General features: G+C 37.5%; 1 protein-coding gene across 8 annotated transcripts in view; it reads right to left on the reverse strand.

Moving 5' to 3' along the window:
- Positions 1-21,364, reverse strand: part of ALCAM (activated leukocyte cell adhesion molecule) — a 118,194-nt gene that overhangs the window by 9,502 nt on the left and 87,328 nt on the right. For 6 of the 8 annotated variants that reach the window (XM_083821347.1, XM_083821343.1, XM_083821350.1 and 3 more), the window contains 11 exons: positions 18,325-18,389; positions 17,846-17,933; positions 16,859-17,041; positions 12,558-12,685; positions 10,744-10,873; positions 5,362-5,474; positions 4,345-4,480; positions 4,133-4,266; positions 2,758-2,890; positions 1,993-2,031; positions 1,566-1,683 (listed from right to left, as the gene is read on the reverse strand). In XM_083821347.1, coding sequence (XP_083677473.1) covers positions 1,566-1,683; positions 1,993-2,031; positions 2,758-2,890; positions 4,133-4,266; positions 4,345-4,480; positions 5,362-5,474; positions 10,744-10,873; positions 12,558-12,685; positions 16,859-17,041; positions 17,846-17,933; positions 18,325-18,389 — 1,267 coding nt within the window. Of the gene's footprint in view, positions 1-1,565; positions 1,684-1,992; positions 2,032-2,757; positions 2,891-4,128; positions 4,267-4,344; positions 4,481-5,361; positions 5,475-10,743; positions 10,874-12,557; positions 12,686-16,858; positions 17,042-17,845; positions 17,934-18,324; positions 18,390-21,364 lie in introns of all 8 variants that reach the window. The other 2 variants (XM_083821348.1, XM_083821344.1) reach the window with 1 other exon arrangement.

A 21,364-nucleotide genomic window follows, 5' to 3' on the forward strand; every position in this document is an offset into this window, starting at 1 on the left:
TTTAAATAATTCCAGCTCTAATATTTACTCAAAGCTTATCGAAGAGAAATTGAGCACAATGAAAAGCGTTGTCTGTTTAGAATATAACATATCCTATCTTTGAAGATGAAAAAGCTATCTTAAATCATAAGCCTATTTCATCAAAGGACATCCTATATTCTAAGTTTCTCGTTAGCTTTCCCCACACTACCTAATGATGTAAATGTAATTCTCTGCCCTCCTTGTTCCCAAACCACTTGTTGCAGGAAAAAAAAAAAAAAACACCCCAATCAATGTACAGTTTTATGATTGTACATTCTCATATGCAAAAACAGAGATGAAAGAAAATTGTTCTGGACATTATTAAAGAGTAGCAAAGTGTGGGAGGAGCACCTCAAAGTTATTATTACTTTTTAATATCTAACCAGAAGCCTAAGCATTGCAAAAAATAGCTCTCCACCCTGTCCCCCCCCTTAAATATCCAAATGTGGTTCTGTGCTTGGGTCATTTACAGCATTTCTCTATTTGCAGAACTTCCAAAACCCACTCAGCTATGTCTGGAGTAAAATCCTTATGAAATACCTCAAAAAATAGCATTTTCTAATACAAGCAGATGGAGAATTTCTTGTTGTAATTTCATATCAATGAAACATATTTGTTCATAGTAAAATTCCTCTAGTATATTCTAGAATTCATTTGAGCTAATTTTAATGAAAGGTCATAAAAAGAATTACAAAATTGTTTGTATACCCATACTGATTTTTACTTATGCATAACTACTTTAATCTACCTTGTCAAAAAGTAGTTGTATGGAACTCTTAAGACAACAATCCTGTCATATGGTCTCCCTAGAGACAGATATGTGGTGATAAGGCCAAACAGCATACAGTCATGACCATCTTTAAAAAGATGGAGAAACATGGTTACGTTTTAGAAAATAAACTGGATGATCTCAAAGTGAGCCTGTGAGATAATAAAGAAACTTGAAAGCCAAGCAGGCCTCACTTGCAAATCCTGTATGTGTTTAGGATGGCTAAAACATACTGATTTTGATGAGCGCTTCTAGTTTTTCAGCAACAAAAGGTCTATCTTTATCAATCTTACTTCATACATCTCAAAGTATATGTGAGCAAATGAATTACGGACCTTTTTCCTCCCTGAGATAATTCAGACATTCTGTACTTTAATCTACTTTCTAAAAAGCAGAACAGTTACCCCACCTCCACCTTTAAGTGAGGACAGTTTCTAGTATCAGTAAAGCCACACAGGGGTAACACCCGACAATTAAGTAACAAGTACTGTATTTAAATGCAAGACTCAGCTCAGGCTTGGCTGTCAGGAAACAGAGCCTCATTATAGATGACTAGGTAGGAAAGTCATGGAGTCCCACCTCCAAGAGACATGTCCTGTTAAGCATTAGGGCATGCCAACAAGAGTTGGCATCGAGTTTCCTTTCTCTGTTAAATGCACATACTAATAACTTGTCCCTGTTCAGACTACTGGAATGCTGCCAAAAGGAAAACAGGTAAATACACATTTCTGATTATTTTTTAAAATGTAATATAAAATTTTTCATAAATTCTTACTTTGATTTCTTCACATAGAGCCAGTAGACAACGCCGGCAACCAGGGCAACCAGCAGAAGACCAACTACAATGCCCACTATTAGCTTTGCCTGGTCATTAACCTTTTCGCTATTGTCATCTGAAGCAAAGAAGAAAAGATAATGAGGTGACCTATGATAAAGAAAAGTGTTACACCGTTTCTAAAGTATTGCCATCAGAAACAAGAAAAGGAGTCAGAATGTCAAAATGAAAAAAAAAAAAAAAGTAAGCACTGTTCTTAAAGACAAGGTTAAAAAAAAAACACTTAAAACTTCAAGAAAGTCATATTCTTAGTCAATCATGGCACTAGCTACTTCAAGGGGCTGTGGAACTTGTTTGGTGAGACTACCTAGGTCTTAAACTGAAAAAATAAATAGAAAGGGTTATGAAAATGGAAAGCCATACATACCATTTCTATCCTCTGGCTCATCATATTCTGGGATACTTACTGAAATGAGAAATATTAAAATTAATTATAAAAAGTGTTATACCTGAAATTTACTGTTAATTGTCTATTTACAGCAATGACAGAAACGCTGAAACTTAATGCAGTATTTGCCCAATGAGATAATTAATCTTTGAGCAGAAATTGTTTTGTAACTATAATGTATCCAGTTGAAGAATCTTACTCAAAAACTGTAACATTGATCACAGAAATATTTCTGACTATATGTTTCTGTGCTACTTTTTCATAAATAGTAGCTTCTCACCCCATTTCATCACTGAACACTGACATTCAGAATCAAGTCTTCCCAGTAATGATAAACTGGAATTTAGGGACTAAAAGATGATTATGTAGTAATAAAGACTTTTGTCTTTTGTAAATGATATTTTATACATACAAAACGTATATTGTTTTGTACTACTGCTATAATATTATTTTGTAACATTTTTGTAATATTATTTTGTAATAATACAAAATATGTGCATACATGATATAGCTAATCTTCATGACTTCCTTGGCTAAGTGACTTCATCCAGAAAACTACCAATAAATTCTATGTACTACTAAACCAGGCTGTATGTGCAATTACTTGCCTTTTACGACAAAAAGGCTAAATATCTATCTTAGTATCAACATTACTATGAACACCTACTCTTCATTTGAGTGTGAAGTGCGGGTACTTAATGTAAAACTACAATTTTAAGGAAATAATCTTTAAAAGGTACTCACTAGCAGAGACGTTCAAAGAGGTCACGGTTCTTTCTAACTGATTTTCTGCAATGCAAGTTAAAGTCACGTTTTCCTCAGGAGCAATTACAATTTTACTGGAAAATTTTCCATTAACGTATTTGGTCTCCTCTGTCTGAAAAGGTAGAAAATGAAGATTAGTATCCTTGAAAAATGCAAAGAACAATAAATGCATTACCTGCATTACACAATGAAAATGTTCAGAATGAAATAATGATCAACTAATATTTCAATTTTCCAAATAGCACCAATAAAAATAATTCATGATTTTATTACATGGTAACATGACTGTTTGCAAGAAAACACTTTGCTCAAGATATTCAGTTATATCTACATTTTGCATAGCATGTACTGTAAGACCACTGATAAAGATGCATTTTTGATAAAATCGGCCACATTCTGTATTTGTTTTCATTTCTTTCAACTATTTAAAAGAATTTCCAAGTGACAAAATTCTTTAAGGAAAAACCCCAAACCAGACTTCTCATTTCTTTCCACCTTGCTCCTTCTCATTCATGCCTTTATACGGGGAATAAACACTGTAAGATTTCTACTCTCCAACTTCCAAGTCCTGAGTTGTTTCCACTCTAAGAATCATTTTGCCAAGCTATTTATATTTAGTGGTATCTGCGCTGTAATGAGGATATGAAGTTGTTCCTTAAAGTTGCTGAACATCATTCTTACTTTAATAGTGTCCAGAAAAAATATATTTTCAATTAATTTTATAGACAACACAATTCCTAACCTAAAGGTGCAAGTAAATGGACAAACTTTTACAGTCATGTGTAATTCCCTAGGACTAAAGCGAAGCCTAATGAAGTAATTAAATCTATAAACTATATATAATATATAATCTATAAAGACCTATAAAAATTAGGATTAAAAACTGCAAAGCCCGTAAGGAACTATAGCACATATACTTTCTGATTTGTACTTGTAACATTTCATGCAGTTAATTCCTACATCAAGTACCTGCTTTCTAACAAATTCAATAGTTCCATTATTATTTGTAAATTCCTTGTGCAATGGCAAAGTCACCACATTATCCAGATAAAATGACTAAACACCCTCACTTAAAAATGCACATTTCGTTTGTAACCTTTTCTTTCTTCTTCCAGCTTAACCTTGTAGCTAACTGAACTCTTGTACCTTTGCCTGCTATATTCAATAGCTCTTTATTGTCAGAAATCATACATGTATCTACCATCCACAAAGTATGCAATATCATTTAACCTTCCTTTTCTTAGATAAATAAAATTGACTGAGTTTCTTCAATCTCACTACCTGGAAAATTTTTCTTACCTTTAGGTTGTACCCTCTATCTTTTAATGAATAAAGTAGTAAGAAAGATACTTGCTTTATTTATGATGCTTCCACTGCCAGTAACTGTCCATTGCACTGCTGGTTTGGGAAAACCTTCCACATGGCAGACAATTGTTTTAGACATTTTATTTGTGTTGGTTTTCTTCGTCATTTTGATTTGAGGTTTTCCTAGAAGAAAAATATTACACTTAAGCACTTTGTTTGAACAGAACAATTAATAATCATAGGTTTTTTTTGTTTTCTTACCTTCCACAATAAGTTTAAGTGTCTTTCTTTTCTTTAACCCTTCAACCTCCTGCAGAGTAGTTTCGCAGATATAGTTTCCAGCATCTTGATACTGCAGACTTGAAAATGATGGACTTGTTTGCATTCTGGTATTGTCCTGATAAAGTGAGGAATTAATCTTTATGAACTCCAATTCAGAATACATTAACCTCTAAATTACAAAAGTGACCAGTATTAACAGAATTTTTCAAACGCTTTGGTAGATTACAGTCTTATTCCTTAACTGGTCTCCCATTAGTAACTACAACATCACAGCAGGAAAAGTGGAAATTACTGGAGGTTTATATAAACCGCTTCTTCTTCTTGAACAATTTCACTTTCAAATCAAGGGTGTAGATGAGATCACTGCTAGTTTTGAGCTTTGCCAGTAGGCTGGTCAAAAACACTAGTGTTACAAGCCAAGACAATGACAACTCTCCTTAAGGACTAAGGCTTATGAGCTCAACATATGCTACTAAACAACCTTAGGTATCATCATTTTCAGTTTCCATCAGTATATGTATAACTTAAACCTGCCATCTACGAGAGCTATTTTTTTCAACCAGTCACTAAAAAACCACATGCCAACATCCGATCTCTCAACCACCTGCCTTGCCCTTCTACTAGGTTTATTGTTAGACCAAGCATGTCTTTGAAAAAATGATTAATAAATCCAAATTCTTCCAAAGGGGCTCTTCTCCTTAATGGGGACTGATTCTACAAGGGCCTTGCATTAGACCATTTCAGTAAAATTGCATTTGTATTGTAGTGGTCATTACTTCTCTCCATTTGAAAACTGAGACAATTAGAGTAACTAATTTTTAGTCATCAACTTGAAGCAGTATCTCTTATTTTAGCAATACATATAAAACTCATTTTAACAATATTCTTTAAAAAGCCAAATTAAAATGACTTCCATCCTTTCAAAACATTGAAGTAGCAGCAGTAATATGAAGGGGTGAATACACAGATGAAGTGTGAAGTAGATAAATTACTGACCTTAATCCAAAGCACAGTTGCATTTCTACTAGAAGAAATTGTGCATGACACAGGCAGGGCCTCTCCAATCTGTTTTGTGACTTCTCCACTAGGAGTAAGCTGCAAATCCAGATCTGGGATAGAAAGAACATTTGTCAAAATGGTAAACTTGGAATGCCTGGTCCATTCCAAAGGCATACCACAGAAAGAAAATTGCAACTAATTGCACTCATTAAATGCAAGATTTAATTTGTTCAATAAAATCTAAATCAAACCTAGAAGTAAGAGAGAAGACAATGTCTGAAATTGCAGAACATCCATGTTTTTGCTGGCTAAAAGGAAAAGTGAAAATTACTAATCAACAAATTGATATATTTTTTTCCACCATGTACTACTGAAAGTATGCCAGAGGAGTTGTAAGAATCTGAAGGAGTACTGAGCATAGCAGTATGTGTTTCTTGATAGGGGAAGCACAGAATGCTGTGAGGGAGCTGTGTTTTTGGCCAGGTAGGAATATATTTTCAGGGGAGAACTCGTGCAGGTGAGGACAGATAAATCTAAACAGTTAGTTATAAAAACGTGAAGGGGAGGATATGAGTTCAAAGGGTAATGCCCTGAAATCTGATAAAACAGGTTGATTTTTATCCTGAGCATAAGGAGAGGACGAGGGTGGTCAACACAGTTTGCATGAAACACGATACTGACTGAAGGGACAAAGGGTCTGAACTATATTGTTGAGCGGCCACACATGAAGCCCTTTGGTTTCTTTGTTTTTGTTTGTAACTTAAAAAGCCATTTATGTGTAACTCAGAGTCCAAGCTTTTCCTAATCTGTTCTGGCTTCAGGGAAATTGCACAGTCTGCGATAGCTGTGCTTGACACTAGGCAGGGTGAGACCCAGTAATAGAAAGGTCAGGAAACACTGCTCTAGATTTTTCTTAGTATATGGATTTGGCAGGCTAGTGATTGCTTTTTCAGGAAAATCCGACACTGAAAGAAAAGCAGAGTTTGCCAAGCTAAACCTCTGTTTTGCTTCTCCTCTCATAGTGTGAGCAGAGTTGCCTGGTCAAATAACTATCACAGATGCACACACACACACACACACTCTGTAGCTCAAGTGGCAAGCATGCATGATTTCACCATGATTATTATACTTGCTAGAAAAGGACTTCAAAACATCCTTTTGACTTTTAAGCTGAATAAAAAAAAAAAAAAAGGCTTGAGGCAACATCACAGTGGGTAAAGGAAAGGGGAAAGGGAAAACAGTGAGTTTTCCTTAACAAAACAGTGATCTTAACTCTTCATTCAGTGGTTGCCCTGGGAACACCATTATAATTAAAAGCAGAACTTCAGGGAGAGGCTAGGGTCCATCCTGTACTATTAGTGTGCATTATTATCCGTGTTACAAGTCTAATGACTAGTCTGAGAGGTCACAAGAACTGTACTTCTATCTGTGCATGAGTGGAGCAAAGATCTTACCAAGGGGAAAAAATGGCATTTTATTTCTTTATTCCTACAGGGATGTCTTGTCCTTTGTCCCCTTACTTCCCCAAACTAGCAAACCCAAGCAAACTAACAAGATACTCCGGATTTCACCATTGCTTTCACAAGGATAAAAGGAGGGGAAAAAAAATCCAACACTCAGCTAGTAAGCAATTGTATATAGTTCATCATATAGCGCATGAGATGTGTTTCTTCTTGCTTGGTTCCTCTTAAGCACATACTAGGCTGAAGAAAAAGCTAAGATTTTTTTTTCCCCCCTCAGGATGACTCTCCTTCAACATCTACTAAAGCCTTTCATTCTTTGATGCAAGCTAGCACCTCAAATCCAAGAGATCACAGACCATCCTATCACAGTGCTTCCTATCACACGCATCACAGAAAGCAGAAACTCATTACATTTTTGGCCATCAGCTTAGGCAAGACTGACACAGAGTCCAATGCAATCTTTCAAACCAGTCTTCCTTCAGGTAGAATGTCTGTGAGCCCCAACTGCCCCACTTCTGGTAGAAGATTCTGAGACTAGAATCCCTCTTACACAAGGGTCTTAGTTAGTCTAGAAGTTCAGGAATATTTACAGTGTGAGAGATGAACTGCATAGCTCAGAGCACTATTTTTTAAGGTTATTTATGAGGCAAAAATAGAGTTAACTTACTATTTAGCATAGGATTCCCTTTAGGAACAATCCATAGAGCAATTTGACTTCTTTCTTTTCTCCCTCCCACCCGCGTAAAGCTTGCTTTATGAATATAGTATTTCCCTAAATATGATGGGTAGCTCAGATGCTTTTATGTCAATGTTCAGCTTTCTGTGAATCTCATAATTTACATTCCTCTTAGAGGAAAAAAAAAAAAAAAAAAGACCTTGGTATTGAGCCAGAATATTTTGCTACAAAAATATTTAAGGACTATATAATGTACTGATGTCTTTGAATACCAGCAGGGAGCTTTCCTTACCTACACACTGAAAGGAGCTCGTGTACTTACACTGCTTAATAAAATCATGATGTCATGATGGGAACAAGGCCTGTGGTGGAAATGTAACAAATAGCTCCAAATGGATTCACAAATGTAAGGAAAACTTATTGTATTGCCTGTTTTTTCTGTTTTTAATGAAGATCAAAAATCTAAACTGACAAGACCAGAAGTGAGGAAATGAAAAGCCCTGACTCAGAATGAATGCATTTTCAGTGTAACACTGTCTTCTACGAAGACAGGAATATTCACCCATATGAGAAAATGTAAGCAATAAAGCAAAGGAGGGAGGAAAATAGGGTTTAACAGGAATTAATAAGCATTATTTCAAAGAAAAAAAGAAACCAACATGAAGTCATAAAAAAATGAAGATCTAACATCAAAAATTTATAAGTACATTAGAAGCAGAAAGCCCCCAAAATAGAGGGTTATGCTGAAAAATTAACATGAAGTAAGCATTGGAAGAAAGATATGTATGTTATAAAGCATATATGGATTTTATGACTTTTTCACTGGAGTTCCCCATAAAACAAGGCATGCTGCAGAAATGCTTTAGATCAGCATAAAGCAAGACACTGAAGTAGCTTGAAGAGAGATCTGTTCTCACAGGTACAAAGGTCTGGGCATTCAGGAACTACAGAACTATTCCAGGCCACTGTGCCTCACTTAAACAAAGGCTTTATTGCAGGTAGAGGTGTTTAAGAAACACATAACAAACCCTAAATAAAACAAGGAAGCACGGCACTAGATTGGATCTGTGAGTTCTGAGTAGCTGCACTAGCTGCCAACACCGGAAAGACTGCCAAGAAAATACATGCTTCTCTCGTACAGTAAAACTCTTCTGACACGCACACAAAATAGCAGAGAAAGGAAAACTGGCTCATTACAGATAACCTGGAGCTGAAGAAGTCGTTCTTTAGAGTAACTATTTATGGACATTCAAGCTGACATGCACGCTACATGGAGCAAAATAAAAGGGTCAGTTACACCACAGCGAACTACCAGCAAGCTACCTTCGACATGGGGCAGATAGAGACAGTAGTACAGAGCTCACTTCAGATCTTACATACCCCAATTCTTACTCAAGAGAAGGGAATGGGTGGTAAAGCAGCAGATTACCTTATTAAATGTAAAACGTTCATTAAATATAATAATTCATGTACAGATATTCTACATATATTGTATCACTTCCAAGGGGAAAAAAAAAAGAGTATACAGTTAATGCAATAAGTTGTAGAAGAGTGAAAATATGTCACCTAAGAAGCAATGAAGCACCATGTAATCAAATAGCCCTTGCAATACTGTGTTCAATTACACACAGTCAATCTTGTAAACTGTGCCCAACGAAAGAATAAAGTTGGTTTAGGAAGGGACGGAGACACCAGCATGAAAGCAAACTGAATGAAGTTGTGACAGTGCAACTTACAGCAGGGACCGAGTATCAGCAGATGCAGTAAGAATATACACGATAGCGTATGGTAGATCAAGACAAGTAATGAAATGAGAAGGTTATATAAGCAGATAAAATGGGAGATTCTCCTGTGATCTCAGAAATTTATCTGCAGCTTAAGAAATTTCCCTGTGCATGCACTGAATGGAACCGGGTGGACTGTGTGGCACCCTCCACCTGCTGCCAGGACTGCATTAAGCATTCCCTGGCCAAGGGACAGACTTGGACTGACAGACCTCATTCAAGTGGAAGGCACTCCAGAAAGCAGCCATCTCATTTCCTATTGACAAAACAAGTTTCCTCCAATCTGTGCTGGGTCTTCTAAAGCCGTAAAAAACCCTCAAAGAGGAGAACAGAGGCCACTCAAGAATGGGGCAGAGAGGCAGCAGACAGAAATGCCAGAGTTTTCAAACTTCTTATGCAAGTACATAAATTCTGAACTTGAAACACTCTGACCTGGCCTCACGGTGAAGAGGAAAAATAAATCTAAGTATTCATTTTCTGCCTAGAGTTGTGTATTTTTCTATGTCTTTTTTTTTTTTTTTCCTTTTTACATAAAGTATACAACTACTTTGGGAGCATTTAAAGTTCAGCATCCATTATGTCCCTCTGAACCTGTAAACTATTAAAGGTATTTATGCTACTGGGAAGACTAGACACCACCAGTGTTCCCTAGGGAAACCTAGTACCATTGGACTGAGTTTCATTTCACACACTGTGATAGTATGGCAAAGTGTGAAAGAGGTCCTGCTTTTGTTTTCTACCACAGAGAGAAAATTAAAAGCAACCATTAAACTGTTTGCTTCAAGGTTCAACCAGTTCGATGGTTGCTTATAAAGTGGTGTGATGAAGTGGGAGCAAAAATTCTAGTATCCAGATAAAGCAACTTTACCAAGCTCTCATGTTTCTATGAAAACTTAAAATAACAACATTTTATTTTTTTTATAAAAAGAAATATGCGCACAAAATGAATACCTAAGTTTCTTCTCCTTACATGTTAGCCTCATCAAGATAAGATGAAAAGATGTTAGACTAATGTGAATTTGACTACAAAGAACAACCTTCAGTGTGGGCCAGCTTGTTTGTCTTAGTACATTCTAATTCACAGTTGGAGCAGAATAATTTACCATATATATGTTCACATAAGTGAAACATAAAATATCAGAATTTTCTCTGAACACGACAGTGCAAGAATATCATAATAAATGAAGGTTACATAAAGTGAATATCTCAGCCACTGAATTGAGAAAGTTAAGGTTTTTAAACAGAGATGTTAAAGTTGTTTTGTTTTGTTAAAAAAAAAAAAAAAAGAGAGAGAAAGGACCTAATACTACTTCAAATACTTCAACCAAGCAACATCATTCAGTTATCCTGTATGTTGACTGGACTGACCTCCTTAAGTAAAGCAAAGAGAGACCATCCCAGGAAGTGCAAGATAGGTTTTATATCCTAGCTATGAGTACAAAATGCAAGGACTTACAGTGCACAGTGATGGTGGTCGCATCCATCATGCTTTTGTCAGTCAGAGAGCACTTGTATTCTCCTGTTGCATTTCGTCTCACATCAGCCATTACATAAGTATCTGAGCTTCTTATACCTTCTGTTTCTCCCTGTGGATGGAAATAAAACATTTATTGTATATGGTCCTGTTAAAAACATTGTTTTGTTGATTTATTTTTTTTTAATTATAAGGATCCTGAAATACACCAAAATATGTTTAAATACAGTATCACTGAAGTGTAGTTACCTATTAACAACACTAATGTTTATTTACTGCATGACTGCAGAGGTTTTTTTCAAAGAAAAAATACAATTAAAAACTTAACTCTTTTAACTGAATGACTAGCTTACTTCAAAAGAATATAAAAATAGAAAATCTGAAAGTTCAGCAGTAAGATGAAAGAAGAGGAAAACAAAGACTAAAACAGGCTACTAATAAGTGTTGGAGAAATCCCAACAGCAAAACAAGTTGTTTTTAAATCTGTAACTAAAATGGCATATTCATTTTAGAAAAAGAAGTCATGAAGAGTACTGTATTATACATTTTCCAGCAGCACACTACCTTAACATGCGGTTACCTACAAAAATTGGTGTTTTGAATTAGCCAGAAAGCAACATTTTCCCATTGCCCAGTTTCCACTTGGTAATAACTCACTGACTGAACAGAATGAAAGCCTAATTCGTATCTCTGAATCCAGAAGGAGATTTACCAGGTTTGTCACGATACCCACGAGTCTTGCAAAGGAATCGCCAATCCCATCTCCCCTTAAGAAAGAGGGTTAATATTAGGTAGCATGCAGAGTGAAGATCAGACAAACTGGCATGTTTAGCTCGCTCACTGCGATCAGGAAGCAAGAAGAGATGCCATGCACTTCTTCCCTGGCATACACTGAATTCCTAGGATGACTCACTGAACCTAAAGTGCTGAAGAGCTAGTCTCCCTTGCTACTCTTCAGCAATTCGAACATGCCAGGAGTCCAAAGCAGAAGAGGATTATGTTCAAAGGGCTACACATGCAGTTTTTGAAATATTTAAAAGCATGCCACCGCTTTCGGCCTCTCCCATGTTCAGCTCTGCTCGCTACTGCAATAGGAACAAAAATGGGATATAAACTAAGAGAGAGAAGCAGGACACAGGAAGAAGGTATGAATTTTAGAATACAAAGCCACATCTCTCTGTGGATTTCACCAATACTAAGAAGATTAACAGCATCAAAGCCTTTATCTTTCTCAATTTTTATCTTATGCATTTGACAGATTTGTTCTACACTTTCTCCTGTGCTGTCACACTGGTTCTTTTTTGTGTTGGTATGCCACTATACAGTTTAATTAATAAATACATAAATAAAAGAAATTGCAAAAAGATTAATCTGTGGAAGTCTAAAAAAAAAAAATAGCTGAATTAATTTCCTGTACTTTCACTGCTGAATCACCATTATGACAACAAATGAGATGGTTTTATTCAAGATGCTAAATTGCTTTTGCCAAGATTGCTTTTTATCAAAACATATGATGACGTGAAATGAAGACTAGCAATTTTTAGTAAGTCCAATCCCCAAAAAATTTTTGGGTGGGTTGGGGGAATGGAGAGGTTCTTCAAAATATTTTGCCTGAGTTGGCAAGGCATTCTCAGAGAGTCTGATGGAATGGCTGATGTCTATTTTTCACTTCAGTTGCAACAGATTCATTCCTTCATTTGTTATAAAATCACGTATACGCTGACATTGCATCAACGTCTGTAGGAAGGAATGATACGGAATATTTCACTAGGCAGTGACAGCAAGGATGGACTTACTGGAATGTAAAACAGGAACTCCTGTGGAGGAGGGTTGCCATTCCCCGAGCACTCCAGGGTGACATTATCACCTTCTTTAATGGTACTACTTTGTGACAGCACTCGAATAGTCACCTTCTCTGTTGGATCTGTGAAAACAACATAGACACTTAACAGCTCCCACAAAAAAATACACAGTAACGCTATGCACAGGTTTTTAACAGCCAAAGAGTACACAATTTTATCATCAAGCAGGTGAAGGTGCTCACGTGTGTTGATCTTTATATAAAAGAACTGAAGTTAATTAGGCCTTCTATGTTTTTGCCAATTCAAGTAACCGCAAAGAAGCCCTATGATACAACAATTCATTTTTCTACACCAAAATACCCTATAATAGAAACAGGGATGACTACAACTATGTCAAAAACTTATAAGAAAAAAACCAACCCTGATCAGTATGAACAGTTTCACAGCATGATTTCATTATGAGGGATTAACTTGTCCTCTGTGAAGCTTGCTGTTCAGAGGACTCCAGCAATCAGAAAAACAACCGAGGCTCTCAATGCCTTGCCTTAGTATTAGATAATAGCTTTCTTCCATTAAGAAGGAAGAAATATGAACTAAGCAACTCTATTCAGCCTGTTCTATATGCTGATCACTACAGGCTTTCAGAAAGATGAATTTTGTGAACATAATAGGACCCTTAACATAGTCAACAGAACTGTAAATGTAACATACTTCTGTCATGTTCAGTGAAGTTGAACTATAACTTACATTTTACTTCAGTCATTTTTTTAAGGCAGAGACAGAGTATACTTTAATAGATGTTATTCTTCCTAAGGAGAAGCCTAAATACAATTTTTCAAAAACAGAGTAAAATGAACAAAATTGAAGGAAACAATATGGGCAGATAACTCTCACTGTTTTAATTTCAATGAATAAATAAAATTCCACCAAGGATGCCAGTCTTGCATTAAGACACAGTACAGTGCCCCTTATTAGTCACCAAAAAAAAAATCTAGACAGCAGAGAAACCCTTCCCTGACAGCTGATTTTGTGTGTTTAGCGAAGCATGGGCTCTACAGCCCTTCCGACCCTTAAGGCATTCATCATGTCCATCTTCTGCTGTGGGATCTCTCAATAACAGGAGCTGCAGTCTGTTGTAGCCTCTCGATGACCCGGAGCCCTAGCATGGCTTCTCATCTCTCTTCATAGGAAGAGTGGCACCAGACTTCAAAAGGCCACATCCTCCCTCCTTCAGATGCAATGCCCGTGGCTCCCCTTCCACATCCAAACATCATCCTCAATACCTTCAGTGCTGAAGCACAACTTTTCCCACTGAGGGAAGTCCAGCACTGCTGGTGGTGCGGTACACAACAGACGTCAGTAAGTAGCTGCCCATGAATCACATGCACACCTCTTGGCAGTTTCTGCCCAAAAACCCAGTTTGAGGGGCTGGCTGTTGAGCTAGCCTGCTGCAGAACCTGTCACGTCCTCTGTCAAGTTTATGTAAAGGGGACCAGATGAAAGAAAGATATTGCAAAGCATAGCAAGATACACCCTGGAGTTGCTTAGGCTTTGTTTCAAGACTAAAAAGGGAAGAATTATACTGAGGAAGACCTTCAGGACTTTTAATTTGGAACTTTTTTCCCTATACAGACAAACAGAACTGGATTAAAAGTGGACACAGTTAAATAAGAGTGACACTACTGCAAACCACCGGTCTTTCCTCTGGGCATATCTTACCCTTCTGTGCACTGCCATCAGCTGGGAGCAAATTTTTAATCTTATTCTCTAAACTGTAAAAAAAAAAATAAAATAAAATCTACAGAAGTAAATACCAGAAGGCTAATTAAATTGTTCTCTAAGGTGAACAGGTCACCCTTCTGAGGAAGGCAATACAGTGACAATGTTCAGTGCAATACTCATGCTAAGCAGCACTCGGCAACGTGCTTCCCTGCCTTCATTAGTGAGCAGGAGCAGCTTGGTGAAGGCGTGTCTTGCACATGTCCCTGGCTTGGTCCATGTCACCTTGTGCTTCTGTAAACCAGAGGCTTTGTATCTGCTTTCTGCAAGAGCGAAATTCTGGAAGCAGGCACCAAAGGGTGAATTTAGTGAAGGAAGGGTATTTAGTGAATGAATGCCACTGTCTCAGACCCACCATACCCACAACTGATGTCATTCAGTGTAATTTTAACAAAAACATAGCTGCTGGAAGCAGCATGAGTAAAGATCACTTTTAACTCTAATCTCTTATGGAAAGGAGTTCATTTATAGCAAGACAGACACTTAACAAGAGGGCATGATTGGAAAGTTTGCCTGACTAACATTATCTTTTTACATTGATTAACTCTGAGCAGAACCGAACATATCCAGAGCCTAGATAATTTAGATACAATCAGACATGATTTAATTGGCCAGTGCCAGTTCTCTTGTATTACTCATGCTACTCTCCGTAGCATGCTTACTACAGCTGCAAACCAGAGCCCATAGTTAAGCACTGTTTACTGCTGGCTGAGTTACCTTTCTCCAGCTAGCACCAAATTCTGCAGGAGCTCATTCACTTTTCTTCTCGCACTGTTACAGTGGCTGGCTGCTTCCAGGGGGTCAACTGGCTATTAAACACTTGAGAGATGTCACTAACTGGAGATGGCACTAACCCTGAGCTAATACAAACAGTAACACATTTCTTAAATTCTGACTAACAGGTATGTCTTCAAAAAATAAAATCTTTTATAGGCATTAAGTGTGCATTCCCCATTTCTTTGCAATAAACAGGTAAGTTGCAAGGAATCTCACTGGATATCAGAGTGAACAGCAGGTCTATTTTATGATTTTTGCAACGTGCTTCAGAGACACAAAACATGATAATTTAACAGTCAATTTTAAAAAAAAAAGTAAAGGCTGAAAGACATACTTCCATTTCTTAGAGGTGGGAGTCTGGCATTTTTTTTCATATTCATTACATTTGAAAGATTAAAAAAAAAAATCACATTTATTGAGAAAGAAACTAATTAGGATCACTGAACCAAATTTAAAAACAAAACCAAATCAGAAATCATTATCCTCAAGTAACATCCGTCAAGAAATCCATCTGTTGAAGCTCTGGATGTCTGTTAATAAAAAGTTTCAGAAATTCTTTTGGAGATGCATTTGAGCAGAGTATGGAATTGAAGTTACTGCAAATGAAGATATGCAAAAAAGAAATTGGGCAACCTTTTACTCTAAAGCCAAAGGTATTCTTGGAAGGCAAGGTAGAAAATACTTTGCCACTTCAAGTCCAGGACTTTTGTTTTCAAGCCAGTACAGCACACCTCCTGGCTGCAGAAATCCTGCGTGCATTACTCATTTTCTTCATATTCAACTGGATTACAGGGTTGTTAGACAATGTATACTAAGGTCCTAGGGTTGTCAGACATTGTATACTAAGGTCCTATTGCACATCTGGACCATAGATTTAGACCTCATTGTTCTTAAAATGGGGACTTTATAAGCTGAGGTATTACCTAAAGTGCACAAAGAAACAACACTTGACTGGATATATTGGTTATCCTTGCTTCTCTTCATTCTGTTACAACACACTGCCTTCTACAGTCCTTCACAAGTGTCACTTTACAAGACCCTGAAATGCCTCTTCCACCCTCCCACACTGCTAGAACCTTCTCTGACCTTTCCTTGCCAACTGTTTGTTTTCTTTATTCAAAGGAGAATTACGATCTCCAATAACAGACTAAGGAAGTTGCTTTGGGACTTAGCCCAGATGGAAGTAATTATTCACACACATTCTCTACTTTAAAATTAGAAGTCTACCAGTACTCAAATGCCACATTTTAAATGTAAATATCAGCGTCTTACAGCTGTAGAGAAGCTACTACATTTCGTGCAAGATAGTCTACTGGCATTAGCTGCTTGGTGCTGACTCGTTCGCAAAAACGAAAAGCATTTCAGTGTAGTGTACTGAAAATTATACAGTGTATTAATTGCCTATTTCAGAGTACACAGATCATTCTGATCACCCCCTATCTTCGCCAAAGTTCTGAAAAAAGCATTTCACAGTAAATGCTTGTGGTTATCACTTTCCTCTTGCCAATCCAGTCTTAATATTCAGTATTCTACTATTAAATAGAAAGAAAACTCAGGTACATCTTAAGATAAATAAAAATCATACAGACATTATAATCAGACCTTCAAACCAGCTTTGAAAACAACACCTTGATAGTCAAATAGCAATGTCTGTAATTTTGTAAACTGTCTCAGATTTTTCATATTTCTTTTCCCCAAGGAAGACTTCATAGAGCAATAGATGCTTTTTAATAACTTACAGTGAACATCGAAGACAACTGGATCAGACTGTATCATTTTCTGGCCAGATGGTCCAAAATATGTCACGCTACAAGTAAATTTAGCGTTTGCATCTTCCTTTGTTGGCATGTACTGAAGAGATGATGTCATGGTGAAGAGCCCAGTTGATTTGTCCACAGTCTTTTGCAAATTTATGACCACAACTGAAAAGGAAATATTGTTTCACTCACACTTCCTACTGCAGATACATCTTGCTTGCCTTTTCTCTATTTATAGTTATCAGGCTGCAAACACACAAGCAACATGACAAATTACCCAACAGACTACACAAAGAGTTTTCCTTCAGTATCGCCACTGATATTTACTAGGAACATTTTATCAGCAACATATTCCTAACATACTGTATATTTTTAAATCAAAACAGAAAACTAATTTTCAATTATTTGTAATACAAATCTCAGCTTAATAAGAAGGCCCCAAAAATGCTGGCAAAACCCATTTTTAAGACCACATTTATAACTTAGCATTGTAAGCATTCCCTGTTTTAAGGAAGCTAAAATATTGACCTGATCAGCCTATCAAAATTAAAGTTGAAAGGCAAAAAAGGGAAGAAAAAAAAAGTGCTCTTCCTAAATATCCTGGAGAATAAATACCTGCATAAGAAGACTATGACTATGTCCAAACACAGTATTGGACAGGTGTAACACTGAGACAATTAATACTGTATACAAAGCTGAAAATTAGATCAGTTTCTACCAGCTACATAGGTTCAAGAATGGCTTGTCAATAGCATAAAGAAGGCAACCTTTCTCCCCAAAGTGTTTTTTTAAGCGTAGAGAGATTATATGACATAGCTTGGGTGCTCTGAGAAGCACCCAAGAAGCTTCCTTCCAGTTTCATGTTTCCGAAAGAGTCATTTTCCTCAAAGGAACAGTACTTTAGACTAGAATAGAGCAATTCCCATAAACTGGGAGTTTACGGGAACAGTGTCCATTAGTGAAATGTACCTTTTTCCACAGGCTGCAAAACTCTCCCATTTTTGTACCACGTAATGTTGCCTTCAGGATAACTATCTCTTGCAATGCACTCTCCAAGCTGCAAAACAGACAGGAATTAGTAGCCGGTTTTGTCCACTGTTTTTATAGGTCTGTTTTCACTTAGGGTAAAAACTTCTGAACAGTTCAAATGCTTAACCCCAAATACATATATATTTAAATAGGACAAATCCCATCAGTGTTTAGGTACAATATGAAAGAGGGTTCAGTGATGGGTCTAAGACCATGATGGACCCTGCTTGCAGGGCTATTAGGGTATTGTTGAGGGAACCGTTCTGTGCTCAGTCTGGCTACACAACACGATTTCCCACAGGCACAAATGCACATGCACCCTCTCTTAGCCTCAGTCCATCACCTCTCTCCGTCTCAACTGCAAAGGAACTTTGGGCAGCCTTCAGACGTATAACTTTGAGGGATAATGCTGCTCTTACCATTTTTAGCTTCTCTGTTTCTAAGAAGTCTGCTTGATGCAAGATTTCTGGTTGAGAAGGTTGCTCTAAAACATAAATAGGATAAAAGCACCAGTGTCAGAAGAACAAACAGTTTTTTTTGAAAAAGCAAACATTACCAGAAGATGTGTGAACTTTAAGACTAACTAGAACAACCTGTGCTGCTATAGTCTTGACTATATTTTGCCATTAAAAAAAAGAAAGAGATACTTCTACCCCAATATCAGCAAATGGACTGCAGAGGAAGAAAAAACACTATCTTAAAATGTGTCATACTTTCCATAATGAATTCCATGCTTCCTGATAATATAAATTTTAGCCAGGCAAACTGTTCAGTACCTGGGAGGAGAAAACCTGCTCTGTTGTATCTGATTTATGTGACACACATGCTGGAGAAGGAACCAATGGTACAAAAACCACAGCAACATTAAAGCAGCTTTACTATGGATATTACTGTAGCTGAGCTGCCACTTTATAAAGGAACAAATTCAACTGGATCATTCTTCTAATGCTTATTTTTCCTAGTGGGTATTGTTACATTTAGGAAATTCAGACGACAGAAGTAGGTGTAATTACTTTAACTAATTTAAAGTTGCTTATGACTCCCTTAAAAAAAATAAACTTTTTCTTCAGTGCCAATGTGTCTTCTTATAAAGTTTTTTAATGGTAGACGGACCTCTTAGCTTGCCAAAGTGGAGGATCTATCAGCATTTCCATCATAAAAAAGCACTTTCTACAGACTATATAAGTTGTCTGTTAAAATAGTTTGGCCTGAAGCCCGGAATGCAAATTCTTATCTCTAGAAGAGATGGTTTTTCCCCCAATTTCTAAAAAAAGTGGGGAGGAGTGAGAGGGAAAAATAAATCAATGTTTGCACAGTCAAAGAAATCTTTGCACTCTAACTGTATTGCTTAAATAAGTATATGCATTATATACTTTTACAGACTGACACATCCTTAACCACGCCAGCTTACAAAATCTTTTTCCCCAAATCAAGCTCCCTTTGAAGTACTGCCAGCATTCCCAACCCCAGCAAATTCCATGCCAGCTTGCCAGAATTTCAACACCCTGGTGAAGTTACTCATCTGCAGGTGTACTGCTCCTGCTGTGGCAGAGACCGCAAGCTTACGTGTTTCCCCAAGAATTCACTTGCTTGGTGTGCATGTGTATATGTGTGTATGTACACAAATGCACAGATACTCTTCGCTTGGAAGCCAAAATGGAACAGGAAGAAAAGCTCAAAAAGGAAATGAAAGGCAATAAAGAAGCTATTTATCTGACATTCTCAAAGAACTTGCTTGTGGCAAAAAAAAAAAAAAAAAAAAGAAAAGAAACAATGGAAGCTAAGCACCAAACCCATCACGATGTCTTCAAAGGGCTAACAGAGTAAACAATATTTTTTAAAGCCATGTGCATGTTTATTTCTTTTGTTAGTTATAAAGGAAAATGGTTAACCTATTTCTGTAAGAACCTGCCAAGGACAAAGCATTTTCATGTCAATTCAAGCAAATTAGGTTTTACAAGACCAGTAACAGGCCTTCTGGTTTAGATTTTCTGGTCCCATAACCAGGAATAGTTTGTTTCCTGTCACAGTCACCAGCTGATCGAATCAAACCACACAGCCTTCCCCCAACTTTCCCTCCTGTCATCTCTCTTTTCCCCCAGGACTGCTCTCTGTGGCCATTCAGGAAGACCTCCGCTGTGCTCTGTACACCACCTGCATCCTTTGCACAAAGGGAGTCAGTCAGAGGCCCGCCGGTTCTGCGCCTTTTGCTACGTGGGTGCCTTGGTTCCCCTGCAGAAGCTGGGGATGGATGAGAGGCTCCACCTGTGCTTGCAGAGCAGCCGCTGAAAGGAGATTCCTGCTGCCAGATCCCAGCAGCCACCGCACACGTGCGAAGGTAATTTGCTATAAAAGACTTACTTGGCTTTTACTTTCTACAGCGAGATGAAATTTTAAGCTTAGCAGCAGCAGAAGACACTTTGGGAGGTTTACAGCTTCAGCACACAGCTCATCTCTCAGCTGAGAGCTCGCCTGAGCACTCTGCAACCCCACACAGGTACTACGATAGGAGGCTCACTGCCTGCGCCAGCCAAATATCGGTGCTGCTGGACAGCAGCTAGTGTCTGCGCGGCTGCTCTGCTGGAAACTGTGTCCATTTCATTCCAGAGAAAGAAGCTGACGGGATCCATCTGGAAAGCTGGTAGAGCTTGTTTGAGTAGTCCAGTGAGTGTGACTAGCAGGTGGGATCTGTGCAATGAGCCATTTTGGCTCGTTAGCCCTGAGCTAATCAGGTAGCAACAGCTGGGGGTGTGACAAGCTCCAGTGAAACCCAGCTTTAGTCAAGCCTTCTGGGACAGGGCTGAGTTTCAGATACACAAGTCTTTTGGTTTATGAGGGTTTGCACCACGGTAGCTTAGCTCTGTATCTGTGGTTCAAGGAGCTTAGAAACTCCACTGAAGAAATGAAACACCACTTAGAAGTACCACTGAATAAATGAAGCTTGCAGGCTACTCTTAACTCTTTCATAATTAAAACAAGCAAGAGCAAAAACTGAAAAGCCCCCAACCAGTCTCAAGGAAGTTAAACGCACAAATATGTTATGAGAGCCCTAAATAAAGTTGTGAACTCAAAATGAAAAACTGCAAAGGTAACTCTTTCTTGCCATGCTATGTCAACCACATTACGTATGTGCCATCCTCCACTCTTGTTTTCCTCAGTAAATAGAAGCTTTCTCTATTAGTATTAATGCATACTATAAAATATACAAGCTGTGCTCCATGGCTGAGTTAGCATTGTGTTAATATTTAGTACAGTACACAGTAATTCGAGCCGTTAGTATTTAGTTCACCATATACCACTGTCTCATCTACATATTTACTGCTGTGCGATAAGTAAACATGATAATTCTTTATCATTTCCTTTGAAGCACTGAGTTTACTATGCGTGCACTGAGCGCGCTTGTCCCTGTCATCATTAATTCACTTGTTCTTACAGTCAAATGCAAAGTGAAACATGGGA

The sequence above is a fragment of the Anser anser genome, assembly GCF_964211835.1.
Source record: "Anser anser genome assembly, chromosome: 1".
Taxonomy (NCBI): domain Eukaryota; kingdom Metazoa; phylum Chordata; class Aves; order Anseriformes; family Anatidae; genus Anser; species Anser anser.